The sequence below is a fragment of the Xiphophorus hellerii genome, chromosome 5 (genome assembly GCF_003331165.1).
Source record: "Xiphophorus hellerii strain 12219 chromosome 5, Xiphophorus_hellerii-4.1, whole genome shotgun sequence".
NCBI lineage: Eukaryota > Metazoa > Chordata > Actinopteri > Cyprinodontiformes > Poeciliidae > Xiphophorus > Xiphophorus hellerii.
In genome coordinates, this window is record NC_045676.1 from 21009051 (window position 1) to 21030473 (window position 21423).

Sequence of the window (21423 nt, forward strand, 5' to 3'; positions counted from 1 at the left end):
ACCAATCAATTAAAGATGTTGCCTGTGCTACTCCTCCACTTCCTTCAAGCTGTTAAAAGCTATTTAGGGTTACACAAAAGACCGTGTCGCTATCCGCTATTTTGATCAATGCCTCCACGCTGCTCTGAAGCTGTAGAGGGGTCTGCTTCCACCAAGACATGGGCCAGACAGGCTAAAAGCTTTGCTCTGCAGGCTCTGCCCCAGTCAATGGCTCCAACATCTCATCTGCGCCGGAGCCTTTCACGACGGCTGGGATTGTCTTTCTGAAAAAGAGCAGTGAGGCTCAAGGATCAGTGGGGGGAGAGACAAGTGCATATTAATGTCATTTTCCCCTGAAGGAGCAATTTCACAGCCTGGGGGGTTTATCTTAGGAGGTCTTGAGCCATAAAGTCTAACGGATGATGTGCTGCACAGACCTCTGTCTCCGTCGCAGCTCCCCCCAACAACTCCTGCACACGCTGTCTATCTGCTGGTATGCACACTGGCAGTGCAGCGTACAGTCCTTGCGCACAGACACACAATGCCTTCAGGCAGGAGGGCAGACACACACACACACACACCCCGACAGAAGCAGGGGAATTCATGTCAAGCTCCAGATTTGCCACCTGAGTGGTCACCCTGTCCACTGGGTGCAGTTTGCTAACTGTCAGCCCTGTGGCCGCCCTGTCTCGCAGTGCTGTTCACACACAGAGACACACTCGTACCTGAGAAAGCCTTGTACAGGTCTTTATAGTGCTTAACCTTTCAAATGTTGATTCATTGCATCCACAAATTGTAATGTATTTACTAGGATTGTTTGTTTTTATTGTTGTTGGGTTTTTTTTTGCCACAGCCCAACACAAAGATGGGCAAAAGCAGGAAGTAGAAAGGAATGGATACTCGGATTTTCAAAACCTTTTATGAATAAAAAAATGGAGAGCTGAGTGAATGCCTAAAATGATTCACTCAGCTTTAGTGTAATGCAATTTTAGGTAGTTTTAATTACAATCTTTTACTGTAAATCTTTTGAGGTTTGTCTGTACCAGATATTTTTCTGTTACGCTAATTTTTTTTAAGACTTGCCACAGCTTCTCAACTTTTAGGTCTGGACTTTGACTAGGTCCTTGTGACACCTGGACATTTTTATCAGCCACTTACAAGTTTGTCGTTCTGCCCTGTTCCAGCAAAAGAAAACATTCCCCGAGCATGATGCTTCCACTACCATGTTTCATTGTGGTGGACTGTTGGTATAACAGCAACAGGACTATCCAAAGAACCAAATGAGAAAGTAATATTATTTACAAGGATATATATGAGATCTGAAACCTTTTAGACTTCCGTTTGACATCTGTGCAACCCCTGCGACGCAGCACAGTCTCACCCTCTCAGGCGCCTTTTCTGTGCTGTTGCCTTTTTCTCACACAGAGCAACATGCTCAGTAACTCGCTGCTTCCTCTGGTCATCAGGCTGGGCAGCTTCTTGTCATAGTGCCCTAAATGAACAGCTGTTGTAACTACATGATGCAGTTCGGGCAACGTGGTCTACTTTAAAAGTGCATATTCAAAGTTTAAAAAAAAAAAAATCAAAATGTGAAATCGTCTGACGCTTCCTGCACAACTGAGTCGAGTCTCCTGGGCTTTTCAGTATCACAACTTCCTTAGTTACCTGTCAGATGTTTTGTATATAGGCCAAAGAGTAGCTTCTGCTGTATGCTTAGTATCCCCTACATTGATTGTGGCAACACACAAATAAGAGTTATGACTTTACTTCTTGTCACAGAGCTGTAGAGTGCAGGGTCATATTTTGGAAAGTCTATGATTGTATCATACGCTTTCTACATAACATCTTCTCTAACAAACCACTTAGTTTAAGTCAGAGACAGGTGACTCTGTCTACTAATGCTAGGTATCCTTGTTTTTTATGGACTCTTTCATAATTTTACTACTTCTTGCAGACATCAAATCCAAACAAAATAGAGGTGACAAAACGTGATTGTGTCTGCTGTGAGGAGAATCGTAACAATGAGGCACAGGTTCCTCCACTCATCACTGTTTTTCCAACAGGATCTACAATCACCTCACTTTGATAGAGTGAGTCACGTTTATTTTCCAAATCAGGAATGGCATCCACAAGACTGAAGCTCCGCAATTTTATTACCCCACATGAATACCATGTGATGCCGATGAGTCAATCATTGCCCCACAAAGCTGTGACTTCAAAAAAGAAGCGGTAAAGTCTATAAAAGATTTTTTATTTTTTTTTAAAGGAGCCGGCAGAGATTAAAGCTGGGAAAGAGGCCTGCGCTCGCTGGCAAAGAGGGCGTGTAACTCATCCTCCACCCCGACTGGACTCACACAGACACCAATGCAAACATGCATGCTATATCTCCCCGGTGGACACACAGCAGCCTCTCAACCAGCGACTCTGGGATTGCCTTTGAGAGCCATCCATGCGGCAGAACAGACAATATCAGGGAATTAGCGAGGAAATAATGCTTGTCTCCAGTCCCACTGATAACAACAATAACAGTCAGGCAGTCCAGGGCCGAGGGGCGCCCCCCCGCATTCCAGACTGCAACAACGCACGGCATTCACACCGGGCGACAACATTTAGGGACAAAAATGATTGTATTTGTAGGAAGCAGCAGCTCAAGCTTAAGTTTATGAGGTGAATTTATTGGCTGGATGACGGCTCAGGAGGTGGAGTTTTCTTTTCATGCTTGCTACAAATTTTCCAGATGCAAAATTCTATGTTTCTTTGCCGATTAATTTAACAAATCACTATGTGTATGGACGCCTAAATGTCCCACAATTCATTCATAGTCTCATAAAAAAGATTCGAAGCATGTTGCATTCTGCAAAGTCTTACATTTATCCAAATATAGTTTACTCTGTTTGAAATATAGAGTAATACAAAATTGCCCCTCCCCCATGTGCTGCTATTGATTGCAGGCCTATAGAAGGCCTCTGCACTTTTCACTCTCCTGCAAAAAAGACAAAATGATCTCTTTGGAAATTTTTCAAACACAGAAGCCCAGAGGAGCACCGACCATCACTTGTATAAGTTAGAAAACCAGGAGCAGCATTTTTTATCAGCAGGTTCTCTACTTATAAAAAACCACAGCAGATGGCTAGATTCAACAATCAGGTAATATAAGTTAGTAGTATTTGTGTTACTTTATGAAGAGCTGCAAAATCTTTTAATAATCTCAACAATAAGCATTTAGCATTTCTTCTTTTTACCCATTTTTGCTATAGGTAGCACAATCACAGCTATACTGTAGTAATGTCAAGTTCTTTTTTTCGGCAGAACATATAATCACTGCTTTTCATGTTTTAAATAGAAGCAATTTGGTAATGTTGAACTTTTTTGTGATGTCACTGTGAAATTGTGGTATTCTTACTCATGGTTATCATAGTGGCCTTTGACTATCACAGCACAAACAGACATGCTAAAAAAGCACGTAATTGTTTCTTTTTAGGCTGCAAAATGATGAGCAACACACAAACCGTGTTTCAAGGAGAAAATAAACCATCGAAGCTCAGTGTAATTGCATTTTATAAATCCATCAACGTTATTTTGTTTGGTGCCTTTAATTATTCAGCTAAATATTAGTCTAGTTAAGAACTGTAATATAGTAGCTTTGATGGTCCTCGAAGAAGCTCTCTATCCGCTGATGTTTTTGAGAGAGTGAGTACAAAATAATAATGTAGAGCTGATTGTTACACAGAGAAAATATAATTTTTTTTTTTTTCTCAGATTCCCTCCTGAAGATAGGAGACGGGGTTGTCAACTGGAAAAAAGGCTGAATGGGTCTCAGCTTGTTGCTTGAGGGCACTTGAGCAGCAATGGGCTCACTCTCACTTAGGCTGGAACCCAGACCTGGCACTTACAGGAAAAAAAATTAATAAAAAAAAGATCTGCAAGTTCAACTCAATAAAAACACGCACTTCGCAGACTTGGTTAAAGACATGCCTTGGCTGCACATGCACTTCCTAAGCAAAGATACAAGAGTGCAATTTCCATATTTTCATATTGCATGGATCCAAATCGTGCAGTTTCCTCTCATTCCCCTCCTCTAACCGCCTATTCGTTCTCCTTTTCCTGTCATTTCTGCCTCTCTGCTCCTTCTTTCGCTCCATCAATCGTTTCGTTTCCCAGCAGACGGGGCTTAAAAACCTCCACTGTCAGCCGTTTTCCTAACACCAACACCCTCCACATGCAAATGATAGAAAATAATAATAATAAAAAAAACCCAGCACACTCACAAATACGTTTAATCAGACGGCCTAACAAGCGTTTAGAGAGAATAAATCTGCACAACTTTGCACAAACAGCGGCTGAGACCAGAACTAAGATGGCAGCACACAATTTGTGCAAACAGTATTGATGCAGAGATACAAAAGCAAAGCATGCCATTGATTAGGCCAAAACAGATGAGACTGAACCAGCCCATCATCCGAATCCACATGTGCTCCAGCATCTTCGCTCCAGCTGCAGAGACATCGCGGCTTTTCACCCGGTGGCCATTACAGCTTGTCTAAATTCAACTGGTGGACATCTGGCTGTGCTGAGGAGATAACTCTCTCCTTAATAGGGGGATTTTAATTGGCTGCTGTGGAGCTACATCAAAAACCCAGCAGACCCTCAAGTCCCAGAAGGACTGTAAACTCACACCAGTGATGAAAATTTCTCCTCCAAAAGGCTATTTCCATGACTTCATGTCTCGCCTGTGTAGACTTTGCAGCAGTTAATTACACTTTACAGCTTCCTAAGTGGGATGTTTTTGAGTTGGAGGGATGATTCTCGGACGACGAGGTCCACAACAGACCTGGAAAGTCAATGGGTATTGACCTTAGGCAATTAAATCGCAGTAAGTTAAACATGTAAACTGTTCAATGTTGTGAGAACTAGAAGGCAGACGCTTGGAAAAAAAAGGGTAGGAATGAACAGTGTTTAAGAAAGCAGAGGTGCTACATCATTGATCTGTTTGGTTTGACTGTATTTAAAGCTCACAGTTAACGACAGAAGCATAGACTGGAGAGTATCGGATTACTTGTGCATTGACTCAGAGTGGGATAGTACTGTGGTGACAAGATGCTTAAAAGGAAAATCCTTTTCTACATTACACTGCAATATCTTCACTGTGACCTCATGTCTTTATTTTAAAGATGCCAACATTTCTTACTACAGAATAGTATTCTATGGCAAAAATATTGTTCTTGTTATGTTTAAAGGTGGTTTTTATCAATAGTTCTCTGGGACATTGTTTTTTGGGGGTTTTTTTATAGATTTTTAGTCCAGTACCTGGCTATTTCAGATCGTTGTAAATCTGGTCAATTCAGTCATATGACTCGTACATAAAGGCTGTTACAGAGCTGTATTTTGAATTTATGTCCTAATTCTTAAAAGAAATGAAAGACACCATTCACAAATGAATAAAAACAAAATTTTGGCAGTCGATGTTGTCTTGTTGTACCTCTGTTTCTACTGACTTAACATATTTTATACTCATTTGACAAATGTAAAGTATTTTCTTGTTTTATAGTTGAATGGAAGGTGAACGGTTCTGCTCTAGAACATTCTACTCTATTTTTCCTACTCACTGACTATAGTCTCTTATTGTTTAGCTATGCTAGCTGCTCTGACTGCACTAGTAACAAAGTAAGACCCTACAGCATCTGCTCCTAATATAAATAATAATCAGCTGTATAAGGAAGTCAGCAAAACATCTTGAATGCTGTTGTTATGTGTTCTGCTTAAGACAAATGCTTTTAAGAAAACAAGAACTAACATCTAAAAATTCTGATCCACGTTTCCTAACACAGAACAGAATGGGAAGATTACTCATCTTTATGGAGCCCTGCATATCTTTATTTCAGCCGCCAGGCTTTTACTGTAACGTGAGGTCCTCTGTTACCTGATAGGATAGTCGGCAGCGCTGAGATTGATGAAAAAATCCCAGCTCCAGTCCCTCATGGCCAGCAGGTCAGCCATGCTGCGCAGATACATGGTCAGCAAACTGGCTCCCCCCCAGATGGTGGCCATGCGCCAGGGCGTCACCCTCACGTTGGGATACTGAGAAGCGAGGGCCTGCACCTGCCTGTGCAGGTAGTTGGAGCGCTGAAAGAGAGAGGGGAAACAAATTGTGTTTTGGAGTCGCGTGGCTCCTGTTTTAGACCATGTTTCAGGTTCTCTGCAGCTCACCTGGTCGACGTGGATGTAGTAGAAGTGAGAGGTGTGGTAGATGGCTTTGAAGAGACGTTGGAACTGGCGAGAGGCTCGTCCGTGAATCACCAGAACAAAAGCTATTCTCACTGGTTTCAATGGAAAGCTCTCCACAGAGTCTTCATCCCACTGGATGTTCACATTGGCTTTACCTTCATAGGTTGACAGACAGCAAAGAGTTTTGTATTATTCATGGGAAATTACTAAATCAAACCAGAATAAAGGGAGTAAATGCAAAGAATGAGTCATAGTCATTTTTTTAGGGTCAGCTACATTAGAGAAATTAGGCCAAAGAGTCTTCTTTTGTCCGATCCTTTTTATCTGTTTGGGCAATTTTACCTATTTTTATCAGGCACATTTGAAAGTTAATGCTTGAGACCACAGGGATAAATGATTCCAGGCTGTTTCTAGACAAAATATGTATTTTAATATGACAGGTAAAAGAAAAAGACAACACTGAGATAGTGCACTCTTGGTACATAACGTCAAAGAAGCTAAAGGAAAAAAAGAAAAATAAGCGTAGAAATGTTATGGATCATCTATCTATCTATCTATCTGTCTGTCTGTCTGTCTGTCTGTCTGTCTGTCTGTCTGTCTATCGAATTTGCACAGTTATGATTCATATAGGTTTATATTGTTGCATGTATCTTAAAAAAAAGGGGATCCAACACTGGTCCGCACTCCATTTAAACAAGGGGGAAAAATAACCACTCCAGACTGAGTGCTCAGTGAGATGTTAACACCCAAATTTGTCACAATTACAAAACCAAACGAGAACATAAAAACAGAATCAGGAAAGATGTAATGCTACAGAAGCTCAACGCTACAAGTCGCTCATTCAGTTGTCATTTGATTGAATTGGAGCCATTTCAACAATCCCAGCCACATAAAATCTGCTGTAACCACTGTCCTCCCACAGACAGGAATCCTATGAGAGGTTCCTCCGGGAATCCGGGCGTAGCTTGGAATGACAGAGTGCCGTCATACCACAACAGGCCAAACTCCCCAAAGACGCCTTGGACTTTGCAAAAGATGACAACAGTATGAATGTGAGCACACACACCCAGGTTGTGGCCTGTCAAGTGAAACAATCCCAGAGGTCCGTGGAGAATTGTTGGAAACATGGCTTAGCTTCATTGGATGGCTTTCTACCACGCTTAAACAACCCTTAAAAATTTATACCAACATAAATCTTATGATGTAAAATAAACTGTAGAGATTTTAAATCAGTACAAAAGAGGAACGGACTTTCATTGAATCCCTTAAAGCTGGTAACCTCCCCTGCTCTTCCCCTCAAAAAATTATCATGGGCATTGTTTGTTTTTAAAATCTTTAGCTATCACAGCAAATGCACACAGAGAGTGTATGAAAGATTTCTGTTCACTAAATATGCCTTGGGCTGAAACCTCAAATTACTATAATTTAGGGTTACAGCTCCCAAGAGCCTGTCTGTAGTGTAGACACGGGGAACCTAAGGGAATACTGACATGTGGACTGTTTATTCGCCTGGCATTAAGGAAAAGCCCTTTCTGCAGGCCCCGAGGCCTTGTAATTACAACGGGTTTCGGTGCATGTATCTGTCATATCCATATTCTGTAGAAAACGATTGCACTTGCTGAAATTTAAGGTGGATTTGCTTAAAGGCCAACGACAAGAGTAAGGATCACTATACGCTCGCTTGGTTCTAACTGGCTTTACCTCCCGTCATCCCGTCTGTGTAGCACAGAGTTTGTGCTACACCATTTGCACATGTGTGCGTGTGGGTGTGTGTGTGTGTGCTCTGAGGGAAATCTGCTGCGGGCCGTATCAGATTGAACAGTAATTGGTGACCGGCTAAGAAGATCCACTGGCTTGCTTTGCAGTCAGATAATTGGCCAGTCGCTTCTCAAAGCACTCCAAGAGTGTGAGCAAGACTGTCTGGCTGAACTAATGAGCACTTCTGTGCGCGCTAAACATTTTTTTTTATTGTCAATTTGGTCAACCTGTTCATCTGCAGAAGAGCAGCTTTGCGTGGCGTATTCTCTGAGCAGACTGTGTACCTGAGCTAAGAGCTTGCTATCAATCTTTGAAACTGCCTTTCCCTCATCTGCTATCATCCCGCACTCTTCCTCCATCATCCTGTGTAACGTCTGGCTCTGACACACCCTCCATCTTAAATGCTCATATGAGAGGTTAGAAGAAGAGCTGAGTAAGGTCCCAGAGGGCATGTACCAAATTGCATTAGAAAATGTCTCAAGGATTGTCTCTGCTTTAAAAGAGAAGAAAAAGAGACAAAGTGAGATTTGCAGATAAAAAAACCCCGTATGAATAACAAAATTGGTATTGCATTTGATGTTTTCAAAGTGTCATATTTGGTTTATCTTCAGGCAGACAGTGTGAAGGCACATTTTCATATCTTTCCGCAGATTTCCTATTGGATTTACTGCAGTTTGACTTGGCCATTCTAGCACATGAATATACTTTGGTCTTTGTAGCTCTGGCTGGATGTTTATGGTCGCCCTGCTGGAAGATGAATGCCAACTCCAAGTCTTTTACAAACGCGAGTAAGTTTTCTTCCAGGATTTTATTTGGCTCCATCCATCTTCTCCGTGGCTAAATAAAAGAATGATGCTGCCACCACCATGTTTCTCCGTAGCGGTATCTATGCAGGTTAATGTGTGAAGTTCCATATACTGTATGTCAGTAAGATCTGTACTAGATAACATAAAAACAAAAGCCCAACTAATTTACAACTTTATTACATGACATTATGAAACCCAAAGGCTGTGCTGCAGTAAACCAGGCCATAAGATAGGCCTCCTGGTTTATTACTTTTTATATTATGGATGGTCTGGCTTTAGCATAACGTTTTCCTTAGAAGCTGCAAGTAAAATAATAGTTTGGAGAAGTAAGTGGGCTCTTGTTCTTTTGGTTAATTTATTTACTTTTTTTCTGGATTTTTCTTTTTTTATTTACTCTTATATTTCTTACCACAGTTTGTAGGGTACTGTAACAGCCGTAATTGTGTAGTGTCTCTTTAAGATACTCTAGTATCGCTAATGATATCACAAGTATGCGCGAAGCAGCGTGGGAGAAATGTGCTGAGACTGACATGTTAGCTCCCTAACTTTTCTAGCGACATGACTGGAGTGCGCGCTCTGCTCTGGCTGCCGCATCAACAGGCAGCTGCTTTCTGATGGGAGCAGAAAGGCCTCATTTGGAAAAAGATCCAACTGAATAGTGATAAATATTGGTAGAAAAATGATGACTGTGTCATAAACCATGAAGAATTATTTAGATCTATTGAAAAATATAAATAATTAGTGGCCATTTTTAAAATTCTATTGAGACCATCCTATTGAAATATATCTCAATAAATAGTTAGGAGTGACCTGGCAGTCCTTATTGGACAATTGCAGAATTGGACTAAAAGTCATGAAAGCACTTGAAGTTCAGATATTTGTGAAAGACTATTGTACTGTAATGCTTGGCTTGTGTTTAAGGGACGAGAGGAGGCGGCAGACTCGTCAGGACGGTCAAAAACTCACAACCACACTGGTACTAGCAATTCCACAGTGTTGTCCTTCAATAAACACTCTCTTCACCAACCTTACAAAGCCAGGTTGAACGGCTGCTATGTTATCAAACATGAAAATGAGCAGAGTCCAAACAACCTGTAACGTTACGAAAAGTTAGCATGTGAGGGTGAACATGTTCCCCCTAAATTCAACGACTCTAATGCAGAACTAACACAATCGCTAATCTAGCCGAAGCCTTGAGGATTGAAAGTCGATCAAGCCAAATTGGGCATTTTTGGCTAACAAGGTTAAGACTTGATTGGGAAGGGAGGAGAAATAACACGTTGGCAGGCAGCAGGCGGACGAAGAAAAAGAAAAGTGATTTAATTTAGTTGTTGTGTTGTTACAGCCCAGCCACCAGGGGAGAGCCCTTTTCAATTTCTTTGTCTCTTTTGATCAAATTGTCAGTTCGAGTGGGGCTGCGACTTGCTGTGCGAGATGACAAGAGATCAGGCACAGACGGCAGACGTTCCCGCTGATGAGGAAAAGGAATGCGCCAAAGTTGCAAAGTCATTGTGCTTCGTCAAGTTACAACAACAGGAGCCAGGGCAGGAGAGGTATCTCAGCAGAACAGGCAGGAGGTATAATAGGTTTCTCCTCCTCTCCTGCTGTCTGCGTTGCATACAGTCCGCTGCCTTGCGTGCGCTCGCATGGGTGTGTATGCAATGTTCACTTCAACATGCCTGCTGATGCGTGCAACTCGCTGATGGCTGCCGGCGCAACAGATTTTGTTTACAGAATCCACAACCAGCCTGCAGATGTCCATAAATTTGTGAGCGTGGTGCGTCTGAAAAAGATGAGGGAACCTGTGTTCTGTGGCCAGCTTGACAAAACAAACCAAAAAACCAATTTGGGGAGAACACAAGCAGCATCCCAATTTTATCCAACAATTTACTCCACCAATTACACATTGGAGGGGTGAGAGCGGAGGACGTATCTCGGCTTTGATGAGAAATTGCAATTACGAGACGAGGAAATTTTTCTCCGTCTACTTAAGCTTCACTATAGACCTACTGTCTGTACTTAACTTTGTGAAGTGGTTACTTTTGTTGTTTTCTCTGGGGGGGGGGGGGGGGAAGAGCCTTCACGGCAAAGATTAGGCAGACGTAATGAGAAAAGTAACATGTAAAAACAAGACAAAAAGGCAGGAAAATAATTCGGAATAACTTTTAACAAGATTTTCTCCGAATGATAGCTCCCCAGAGCCCTTAATTTCATTCCACTTAATGTATTGCTCACTCCTATTTTTTATCTATAGCTCCTGCTTTCCTATAAAAGTTGCACTGAAACATTCAATTTAATTCTACTTATTTAAAGACACAGTGACATGTTTTAGGAGGAATTGTCTAAATCATTGTCATTACCATAAATTAATTGCAGTGATTTTGTAGATGGCTAACTTATGTTCCAAAAAATTTACATTTAACTTGGTGTGTACGGTTCTGAAAAAAGAAAAAAGTATTTGTTCCTTTCTGATATCTTCTTGTTTTGTTTTTTGTTAAAATTTTCTCAAACCATCACACATGTTTCAGTTTCAAAGATAACCTAAGTAATCAGTATTTCGTTTTTAAATAATGATTTCATTTGTTAAAGGAAAAACCAATCAAGCCTCACTCTCAAATGATTCATTTCCATGTTAAATCATAAAGAAACTGTGACAGTTACCATTTTGGTTTGGTTTTAGGACTCAAACCCAGGCGTTCCCACTGACTGACCTGGGGAACCAATAAATAAATGAAAGAAAACCTGTCTGACATCCTGAAGTGGGCTCAAAGATCAGAACAGAAAGAATACAGAAAAACGATGAGAGAGCTTCAGGAGCCACTTTCCCCAGTCCGGGTCAGTGTTCACGATTTAACAAGGAAAGGTGTCGGGAAAAATTTAATCCATGGGAGAGCTCTGAAGAAAAGAAAAAAAGAAAGAAAGAATAAGAAAAAAGCCTACAAAGGCCTGTCTCAAATTTGCCATCTTCATCATCTTCAAAACTTTGGGAAAAAATATTCTGTGAATTAACAAAATAAAAGTGGAACTTCAATGAAGTTGCGTGTCGTGTTGCATGTGGGATTGAACTAAACAGTCAAACGCGATGGCGGCAGTGTGATGGTCTGAGCCTAATAAAATCGTTGTTTTTGCTCTCTAACGGACAGTCAAAACAGCCAAGTTGAACCCTAGAGAAAAAAATATAAATAATTGAGGGTTTTGGAGAGGCCGAGTCAACGTCTGGGCTTAAATCCCGTAGAGATGATGTTGTCTGATCCTAAATAGATTTTACAAGCTCAAAAACCCACCAATGAGACGGCAATAAATAATCCAATAAGGGATTACTGGCTAAAGTTTCTCTTCAGCAATTGAAAAGACTCATTGCCAGTTGGTAGTTTTAGCTGCCAAGGGTGGTACAATCTACTACCTTTTTACTTTTTTTCATACATCAGAACTCTGTAAGGAACCAAATACATTTTCCCCCAACACTGTTATACAAGTAACTTTACAGCTTCAAGCAACTATGCAAAACTCTCTGTGGACTGGAGAACTCGGCGTATAGTGAGGATGCTTCCCATTTCAAATGCTGCTCTGTCAGCAGCACTGAGGACAGCGGCGCTTAGTGCAACACTGAAATGTGAGGAGCGACTGAAAGAGAAGTGTCACAGCAAAATGGCAGCTCTTTTTCACAATTCCAACTAGAGGGAGAAGAAGAGGAGGGGGCATTAGTCGCAAGGAATCTTTGGAAACTTTTTAATCAGAAAATTCGTCTGGTGACAGCTCCGACAATCAGATCATATCCTGAATTTGCATTCAGATGTCTCAGTGTTGGCTGAGATGCAGTGATACCTTTTCAAACGGTAATTATAATTTCTAGTCACAAATGAGTTAGAATGTCTCAGAGGAAGCTTAGGAAAAAAGCTGTTTGCCTGAAATACGTATTTCTGTTTGATTTTAAAAAAGTTAAATGGCCATTCATAGCCATCAACTTTAACATAATCTGTATTTTCCTATAGAAACTAGATTCAACACATTTGAATGACGCGCAACTTTTTATGAACTGTGCAGTGCTGTGAGAGCTCGCGTACAGCCAGCTGCACTTTGCAAAACAAAAGCAAAACCACACCATCGTCCACTACTTCCTGTTGTCTTCTTCGTCCTTTTCACCAGTAGCAACATCTGGCTGTTCATCATGTGAGTCGTGTGATGTAAAAAAAAGTGTTTCAATGTGGCTGAAAAATTCTCATTCTAGTGCAAAAGCGTTTTCTCTAGCAATGTGAGTTTTTCTTTTGAAATTGCTGCATTTCCGTCAAGTGGATTTATTTTTGTAATTGCAATTTGCGCAATTTTACAGTTGATGGAAACGCAGCTACTGTCTCTTTTTAAGACAGAGCAACCGACCCCATTAACTACTACAGCTACTCTTTCTGTTTTTCTTTCCCATAGAAAGTACTCTTGGCTCAGTGCTTCTGCTGAATTGTGTCTCCTTCCAAGATGTAGCTAATTTGTTTATGGCTTTTGCAGCCATAAACCCTGTTGTATTCTCACAGTTAATGTCTCCAGAGAAAAAAGTCCAGACTCATTGCTTCAATGTTTAGTGGTGTCACTTTCCTCAAACAAAATCATTGATGGAGCTATTGTGGTAGTTAAATATGTGTATACACTTTGTAGTTATCTTTTCCTTACAAAGTATCCCTGACCTGGTGCTTCCATTCTTTCCAACTCCTGCTGCAATCTAGATCATCTTACTGGAACAGATTCACACCGTTCTTCTTGATTGGAAATTGTGAAAGAAAGTTTGCGTAATCAAATAAAAGCCACACAAATTGGTAGAGCATTCAAATTCTGCCTCTCATGTAAACATAAAACCTTGACAGCCCTTCGCTAGAGTAATGCACTTACCTTCAATAGGGCAATAACGAGTTACTGCATCAGGCATTAGCTGGCCCTCTTTGTGTCTACAGTAGACTTCAGCAATCTGTTGCCGGCACTCCTTGCTCTTGGCTCTGGACAGGGCAGAAATGGCTTCCTTGCCGCTGATCTCACATTGCGGCGGCTGATCGTACGTCACCTCCAGTGTTGGTGTAGTCGCCTGCTTCCCGTGTGGATGCTGATGTCTGTGCTGGGACTGGCCAGGCTGGTCAAGTGAGGCACGAGTGTGCTGCTGCTGCAGGCCTCCGGCGATGCCCTGGCCACCAGGATAGGAGGCATTGTTTCCCAGTTCTAGGGACTGGTGGCCTATGGGCAAAATCTCATTGGAGCTGCGGCCCAGTCTGGGGGAGCTGTCGTGCCACGCCTGCTGCTGGGTGTGGGGCTTCCCTTGCACACGCTCCCGCTGCTTGCTGCTGGTGGCGCCTACAGATTGCCGGTGCGAACGGGCACCAAAATTACTATTATCTATGTTCTCAAAGTCTTTCGGCACCGAGTTCTCATTGTTGCTGTCAACTCTGCTTTTCTCCTTCGGCCGGTGGGAGTAATACCCGTCCTGGAAGGAGACAGGTGGAGCAGAGGAGGAGAGAGAAGAAGGAAGTGTTGGGTAAATAGAGTGGAGACAGAGGTAAGAGGAAGAGCAAAGGGGGGACACAAACAAGAAAAACAAGATCAGGACTGAGCGAGCATCATGCATATCAAGTGTTGGATTAACAATCAACATGGCATTAATGACTAGGCAGCACGACACTGAACCAAGAGCCATGAAATGAAGCAGCAAGGCATCACAGGGTGCTACATAACTCAAGGGGATACAGGTCTAGGGACTCTGTTGCTCTGTGCCATCATCAGATTAGCCCTTGGTTTCAATTAAAATCTCCTTCAAACAGACCCAACGCTCCGCAAACAACACCAAGAGGGAATAAAGATGCAGAACATGACTGAGCGTGAGCGTAGATGAGCAAGTGTGCGCGCGTGTCTTCTCTCTTTTGCTTGAGACAAATAAAAATGCAAAGAAATTGCAGAGGCGTGGCGTCTGACTGCACTGCTCAGCACTGCATGGCTGCATAGTGGAGATAGTCTCAGAGTGAACGGGATTGTTTGCTTGTGCCCGTCCTCTGTTTTTCTAGCAGAATAGGCTGAAAGCATAGGGGAGCACGGGGCACAGCAGCACAAAAATCTGCTAGTGAGTGACACAGCAGTGGAGGATGAAGGATGAAGGAGCACTGGCACAGGGTGAGAGCTATGTTGATTTTCTCTACTGAAATGTTCTGTGATGCATGAAACGGGAAAAAAAACAGAAAAAGCTGCCGCCAACCTGCTGTAATGCACCCTTCTACAGAAGCTAATCTGAAATTTGAAAGGGAAAAAAAAATGAAGGTGGGAAACAGGACGACAAAGAGCAGCCGAGGAAAGACATATAGGGGGCTTTCAACCAATTTAAATATTTTCTTGGCTTAAGCCCACAAAGTTTCTTTGAATTTTACAAGGATTTTAAGTAAAACATTAACTGAAAGTAGCATAGAACTGCGAAGTGAAGCTAAAACTCATGAAATTTGTCAAATTATTAAAAATGAAATGTTAAAATGTGAAAAAAATTACCCAGAGTTTGGATCTTTTTACCAGGCACTACAACAGCAGGGATCATAGATATGTTTGGAAAATAAAGCCTGTAAGAGAGAATCAGAACCAGGACAGGTGAGAAGCAAGAGAGAGAAGCGAGATTGGTTGAAAATGTCTTTCCACCCCTACAGCCAGGTCTGTTATCGCCCCGTTGACCTTTCCTCGCTGTAAACACCTTGTACTCGCACAATTACAAAGGTGGGACACTTTCACGCTCAAAGAGACAGGAGGGGGGATGATATTATACGGCGCAATGCAAAACTGCAGGGAAAACAAGGCGGGGGACAACGCTCCCATTGTCATTTCCCTCTAAGCTTCCTCCTTGGCGGAGGCCTGGTTCTCACTAAATTAGATGCGTTAAAGCTGCCTGCCTCTCTTCTCCTCTGAATCTCTGCCTCTTCCCTCGCTCCTGCCCTTCACACTTCTCTTCACACATCTCGTTCCCTCCCCTCCGCTTCACTCCGATCATCCCTCATCCTTTCTTGAACATCTCCCTCCTCTTCTCTGATCATCTGCTACCCATTTTGCCTCTCACACCTCACTTTCTCCCTCTTCTCACCTCCTCTTTATTAATCCACCACTTTGCCACCTCTCCTGCCTGTCATAACCTCTCCCCGTCTCCCCTTTGCCCTTGTCTGTGACTACTTTCCTCCCCCGCCATACCCTCACAACTAGTTTAAACAAGGCTGTGTTTCTTGTGAATGGCAGAACTTGTTAATCCTGCGTGTAACAGCTGCTTAGGCCGGTGATCACCTAAAAAGAAATCCCTGCCTCTGAGTTTCAAAGGGAATGCTTTAGGAGACTAATCCACGCAGTGCAAGTCACTGGATGTTTCCAGAGGTAAAATGAGGCTGTGTGCAGTCATGATTATGTCTGTAAAGCTCGTGCTTGTAGTGGATTTTGTTCAAAATGTGCACGACGGAGAGTGTTGTTCTTTGTTTAAAGCAGAAAGAGTGAAGTAGAAGCAGCATGTGTTTGCCCTGGAGGCACTTGTGCTCTGATCCCTGCTGAGAGAGATATGAGAAGATGAGGGACACAGTTAAATTGGAAAAATGCCTGGAAAAAAAAAACACCACCACAAGTGTGTGCCTCAACTTAGTAGCAGACAGACACGACGCAGAAGTTAGAGAGGTAGATGCCAGTAGTTAAAAGCTTTTCTTGCTTTTAAAATAAGACCGTTTTTTTTCTCTCTCTAGTGTTCTCTTGTTAAATTAAAAATGACAAGTCTGGCATGAGGTGACGATGTGTTGTTGGACTTGTAAGGCACGTACTCCCCACAGCAAAGCTAATGGTAGAGAGTCTAAATCTTTTACACTTTGTGGGAGAGCATAAAATCCTTTAACTTCGCTACCAGGAAGACAAGCTGGGGCGTGATCACGCAGACAATTCAACATAGAGGATCTAACGTCTTCTAGACAACGTATCAAGAGATGCGGCGAGCAGAATCCTTTTTGATTTCTGATCTCAGGTCTTTGGAAAGCTTTGACCTGGCTTCCTGCAGTGGTTGATAATCAATTATTTATATTGGTGGCAGCGAGGCTGCAGGGGGGAGCAGTGGGTTGCGGTGTTGGAGCGCAGAAGGAACGACAAAGGAGTGAATCTCTTCCTAAAGTCTTTCTGCATAGAGTTGGAAGATTCTTTCCCACTCCAACTAATTGGTTTAGACAGGGTTTCTGTGTAACTAATGGCTTTGAGGACGTGGAACACCTCTGACAACACAACAAAAACACCCTCATACATTTTACGGATTTTTTTGATTTTGAATAATGCCATACAAAGACATTGATTAAAATTGTTTATCTTTATAGAGTTTGCAAAATTTCTGCCTTATATTGTTCCAGATCTTTGCGATTTTGATTTGAGTTACTAAAACCAATACAGTGAAGCAGCCCCTTGTGGCCTGAAGTCCAAACGAGTGGCATGTGTAAGCAGAGACTGAGGAGATTCCTGTGAATCCACAACCTTCACACGGTGTTCCTCTCTTCCTCCTTCTGTGAGCAAAGGACTCCAGTAGCTGTGCTGCTGTTTAATCTCGAGGACCGGGAGGAAACGGTGGGACACAGAATTAATAGCGGAGGCACTCACTGAAGATAGAGCTGCCTTGGACTACAGCTGGGGCATGGAGCTGCAGGGAGCTATCGATTGTTGCTGGGGATGTGTTTTCCGCTCCCTGGGAATGTCAGGGAGGCAAAGCGGGGATTGCCTGGCATATGGCGAGGTGGCTGTGCAGACACACACGCACAAATGAGCACAAGCAGGGAGCGCCCTGAGCTGTGCTGAACAGTGAGGAAAATGCAGAGGGGGTAAACAAGAAAAGAAAAGAAAAATCATCCATCACTGGTAGGTACATTTAGAGAGAGGCCCAATGGAGCTGGGAGTTTCAGTTCCCCCTCTGGGGATGGTTTAGTCCATTTCTCAATACTAAGCTGGCCCTTTCCACTTTACCTCATTTCCTCTCCCACTGGGGGAAATAGTTCACCTGTCCTTTTTTCTCTGTTTCTCACTTCCTTTTGCCTCGATCTTCTGTGCAGCAAAGGGGAGAAAAAAGCACATATCTGTCTTTCAGCACCTGTCCAGCTTCACCCTTCTCCTCATCCTCCTCTTCTCTGGCATTTTATTCCTTGCTCTCAGTAAAAGAAAAAAAAAAAAAAAACTATTCATCTGGTCCACCCTACTCCCCTTTCCTAATGCCATCATTTGCTCTTGCAGTCCCAAGGAATATGATAACAACACAGATCAGATTCACCCCACCATTTCAGTTGGCTTTTATTTTAAAGGTATATTTAAAGGGCTTGTTTTAATCTAACCCTGCAATAGCTCTTGAGTTTCCCTGCTGTGCTCATTGAGCTAAAATGCAAATACTTTGGTATATGTGTAACAGACAAGTTACAAAAGATTTGAAAATATATGGCAGGCCGTTTTAACACAAAACGGCCTGCCATATTGGTCTGCATTACATTATCTAAAAAGCGTTTTGACGCGACACAAGTGACTCACTGACTAACCTTCAGCTGCTATGCTAACGTTAACATCCGAGATCACCACAGTGCCAAAGTAAAGGGCTATTACACTGTTTTTTCAGATTACTCTGGATGTTTATGTCACTTATCTGGCAACATTTTGAGTAGTAATAATGGGATGATGGACCTGATAGGAATGTTTGTAAGCATGTATATTGTGACATAAATGAAGCCATAATTTGATGTGTGAAAACACAAAGAGTGATTATTCTTAATGCTTTTTTTGGAATTAGGACCACTTTAAAAATAGATATATTGTTATTCTACATGTGGGAAAAAAAAAAATTAAGGTGAATTCTTGATTTTCAAAACTATTTTGCTAAAATTTGCCTTGTCCTCGTCAACCTGGTGTCATCTATGGTCACATTTTGTGAGCTGGATGTATAACCTTTATCTGATCAAATTGGTCCACCAAACCTGATTAGCATCCTCATCGTTCAGACAAAATTTAGTCTGGATATTTGACCTTAAAAATGTTTACTTTTCAAAAAGAAATTCCTCTGCTAAATACAGAAAATAAACCGCTTGTTTACGAATAACTATCATTGGATGCTCTATTTATATAGAGGTTTGATTGAATTTTACAATTAAGCTAATTAAAAAAAGCAAAAAAATCTAATGATGTTCAAGATTCCCGGTGCACGTCTACACACAATGGACAGCCATTACAAACCTAACACCAGAGAACTGACCAAACCAAAAAAAACAAAACAAACAACTCCTCATAGACTCTAAAACCCTCAGAGTCACTATATACAAGAGAGTGTGTGTGCTGTGTTGCCAATATCGAGAGTGTGGGCAAATCTCTGTACAACCTGCCTTCCATGTGGCTAACGAGCTCAGATTAATTACCTGAACCGAGTGGCAGCAATTCTCTGAGCAAGACGTGGCGTCTGGCGCGACATGGAAGACTGATGCAGTTGACAGACTTGGTGCACAGCTGCTCTAGCACCTGAGGACGCCACAGTGAGAAATGAGCCAGAATGGAGTTAAATGTGTCAATGAGGGGGCCCCCAAAGTGTACCAGTCAAACATGACAAAGATTTGTAAGTGACTAAGTGGGCTGATCTCTCAGTTTGAATAAAAACTGAATGTTCTTTAGTTGCCAGATGTATGAGGAATGAGTATGAGAGAGTTATTTCTCAGAGGATACGTTAAATACTCATCCCTGCTCCAGCACAACAAACAGGATCAAATAACTGTTTTTACCTCCTCAAGATGTCATCGTGTTAGACTATAGTTAGACTTCTCCATTCTAGACAAAGGTTGCTAATCACTGGTGAATGAAAATTTGCTTGCAAATTTGCATCTGCTCCCTTTTTTTTTTTTCTTACCAAGGTAAAAAAAAAAACATGTCTACACTGTGTGTAGACATGCTCTCTGAAAAAACAGACTTGATTCATGTTGTTGGTGTGAGAAGGAATACAATTCTTGAGTTAGTCTTTTGAGCTGAAATGAAAACACCCAACTCAACTTGCACCCACCAGGTAGATGTTTTTTTGGGCAGGGTTTTTTTTATCACTATTGACATCAATGTTTTAAAGTCAGTCTTTTTTTTACCATCCTGCTAATCCTTTACAGCATATTTCTAAATCTCTAGTCCTTGAGGGACACTGGCCTACAAGTTAAAGTTTGTCTCTTGTCCAAAAATTATTAGCATGTAAAACTGTGGCTACATAACTCCAATCAACAATGCCTCTTTCAACATGAGGTGTCTTCGTGTAATCCTAGGTTTGATCATAGAACCCCGCCTTTCAGATTTCACAACTCAAATAAGAAGCAAAATAAATGGAAATAGTTTAATACAAAAATAATCACCCAACCGTAATTTAACTCTAAATCTAATCTTCTGAATTAGTGAAGATACTTAAGAAGAAAAACAAAAACAACAAATGGTTTGTAGGTATGACATAGTTTATCCACAGTTGTGAAATGGGGTTACAAATCAGCAAAGAGGAGGATTGATCGAGAACCCACATTTTCTTTTCCCATTGTCCGCCTATTTGTTAACAATTACTGCTTTTAATTGTGAATGAATAAAGTGCATATTCATGCCTGGGAAACATTTAGATGACACATCTTTCTGGCTTCTGGAAACACAAAATAGTCTCTTCACTGGCAACCAAGCTGTAAGATTTCATTACTTTCTGTGTTCTGCGTGTTTTCCAAGCTTCCTTCCTTTCTCTGTCTCTCCCTTTAGACATTCTCTTAAAACCCCCTTTTTTTTTTACCACAGGCCAAAACTGGAGAATGCTGGTCACATGTATGGTAAAAGAAGGAGTGTGTGCGTGTGTGTGTGCACGCAAATACACGATTAGCACCCACAGCAGCTCCAAATGAACTGGGTTTGGTATGCACAGAAGCTGCTTGTGTGCCCCGTGACAAGCCCTGGAGCTGGAGTGTTGGAGGGGGGGGGGGCGTCTTTTCATCAGAGTGAAAGTTAGTAACAATTTCTGTCTAGGAAATTTGAGGTGGACACATTGTATGTACTGATAGCAAAATATATTTAAGAATCAGACAAAGACTTTGGTTAAAACCAAAGAGAAAAGATTTTGGAGTTACATAGACAAGGATCAAGGGTTTTCACTGAGACCAGAGGTCAAAGGTGAGGTTTCAAACTGATGCAGAATTCCCATTTCATCCGAACAGACATTCTTCTGTTGCAACTATGTGGCTTCGCAAACTGTGTTTGCACATGTGTATTTTTGCTTTGTCAAGATAATAAAGTGCCCAGAAAGACAGAATCATTCCCACAGACACTGTAGTTTCTATTCCTTAAATATTACAAAACTGCACATAAACATGAACTCATAATGAAACATTCATTTTGTGACTGTTTCTATAAGCTCACAATGGCATTAAAAGTGAAAAATGTCTTTGTTTTATTTGTTATTAGTTGAGGAAGCTGCAGGTTGTGATTCTTTTCTCAGATCCAGGCTTACTTTGTTATATTACTGTTAATGGTTCTCACATTAAATCGTTTCTATTCTCTAATCATCTCAATCTGTACAGTCAGAACCTCTCAGTCTTTTTTAAGCACTACTGTGGGAATTATGTTTAACATGTAATGGCAGCAGATAACCAGGGGATCTTTCACTCATCAAATA

At 41.7% G+C, this 21423-nt stretch overlaps 1 protein-coding gene across 1 annotated transcript in view; it reads right to left on the reverse strand.

Annotated features, from left to right (window-relative positions):
* The window catches only part of LOC116720185 (xylosyltransferase 1-like), a 108660-nt gene that overhangs the window by 42068 nt on the left and 45169 nt on the right, over positions 1 to 21423 (reverse strand). The window contains exons 2-4 of the mRNA XM_032563311.1: positions 13647 to 14229; positions 6187 to 6359; positions 5900 to 6102 (exon numbers count right to left, since the gene is read on the reverse strand). Coding sequence (XP_032419202.1) covers positions 5900 to 6102; positions 6187 to 6359; positions 13647 to 14229 — 959 coding nt within the window. The remainder of the gene's footprint in view (positions 1 to 5899; positions 6103 to 6186; positions 6360 to 13646; positions 14230 to 21423) is intronic.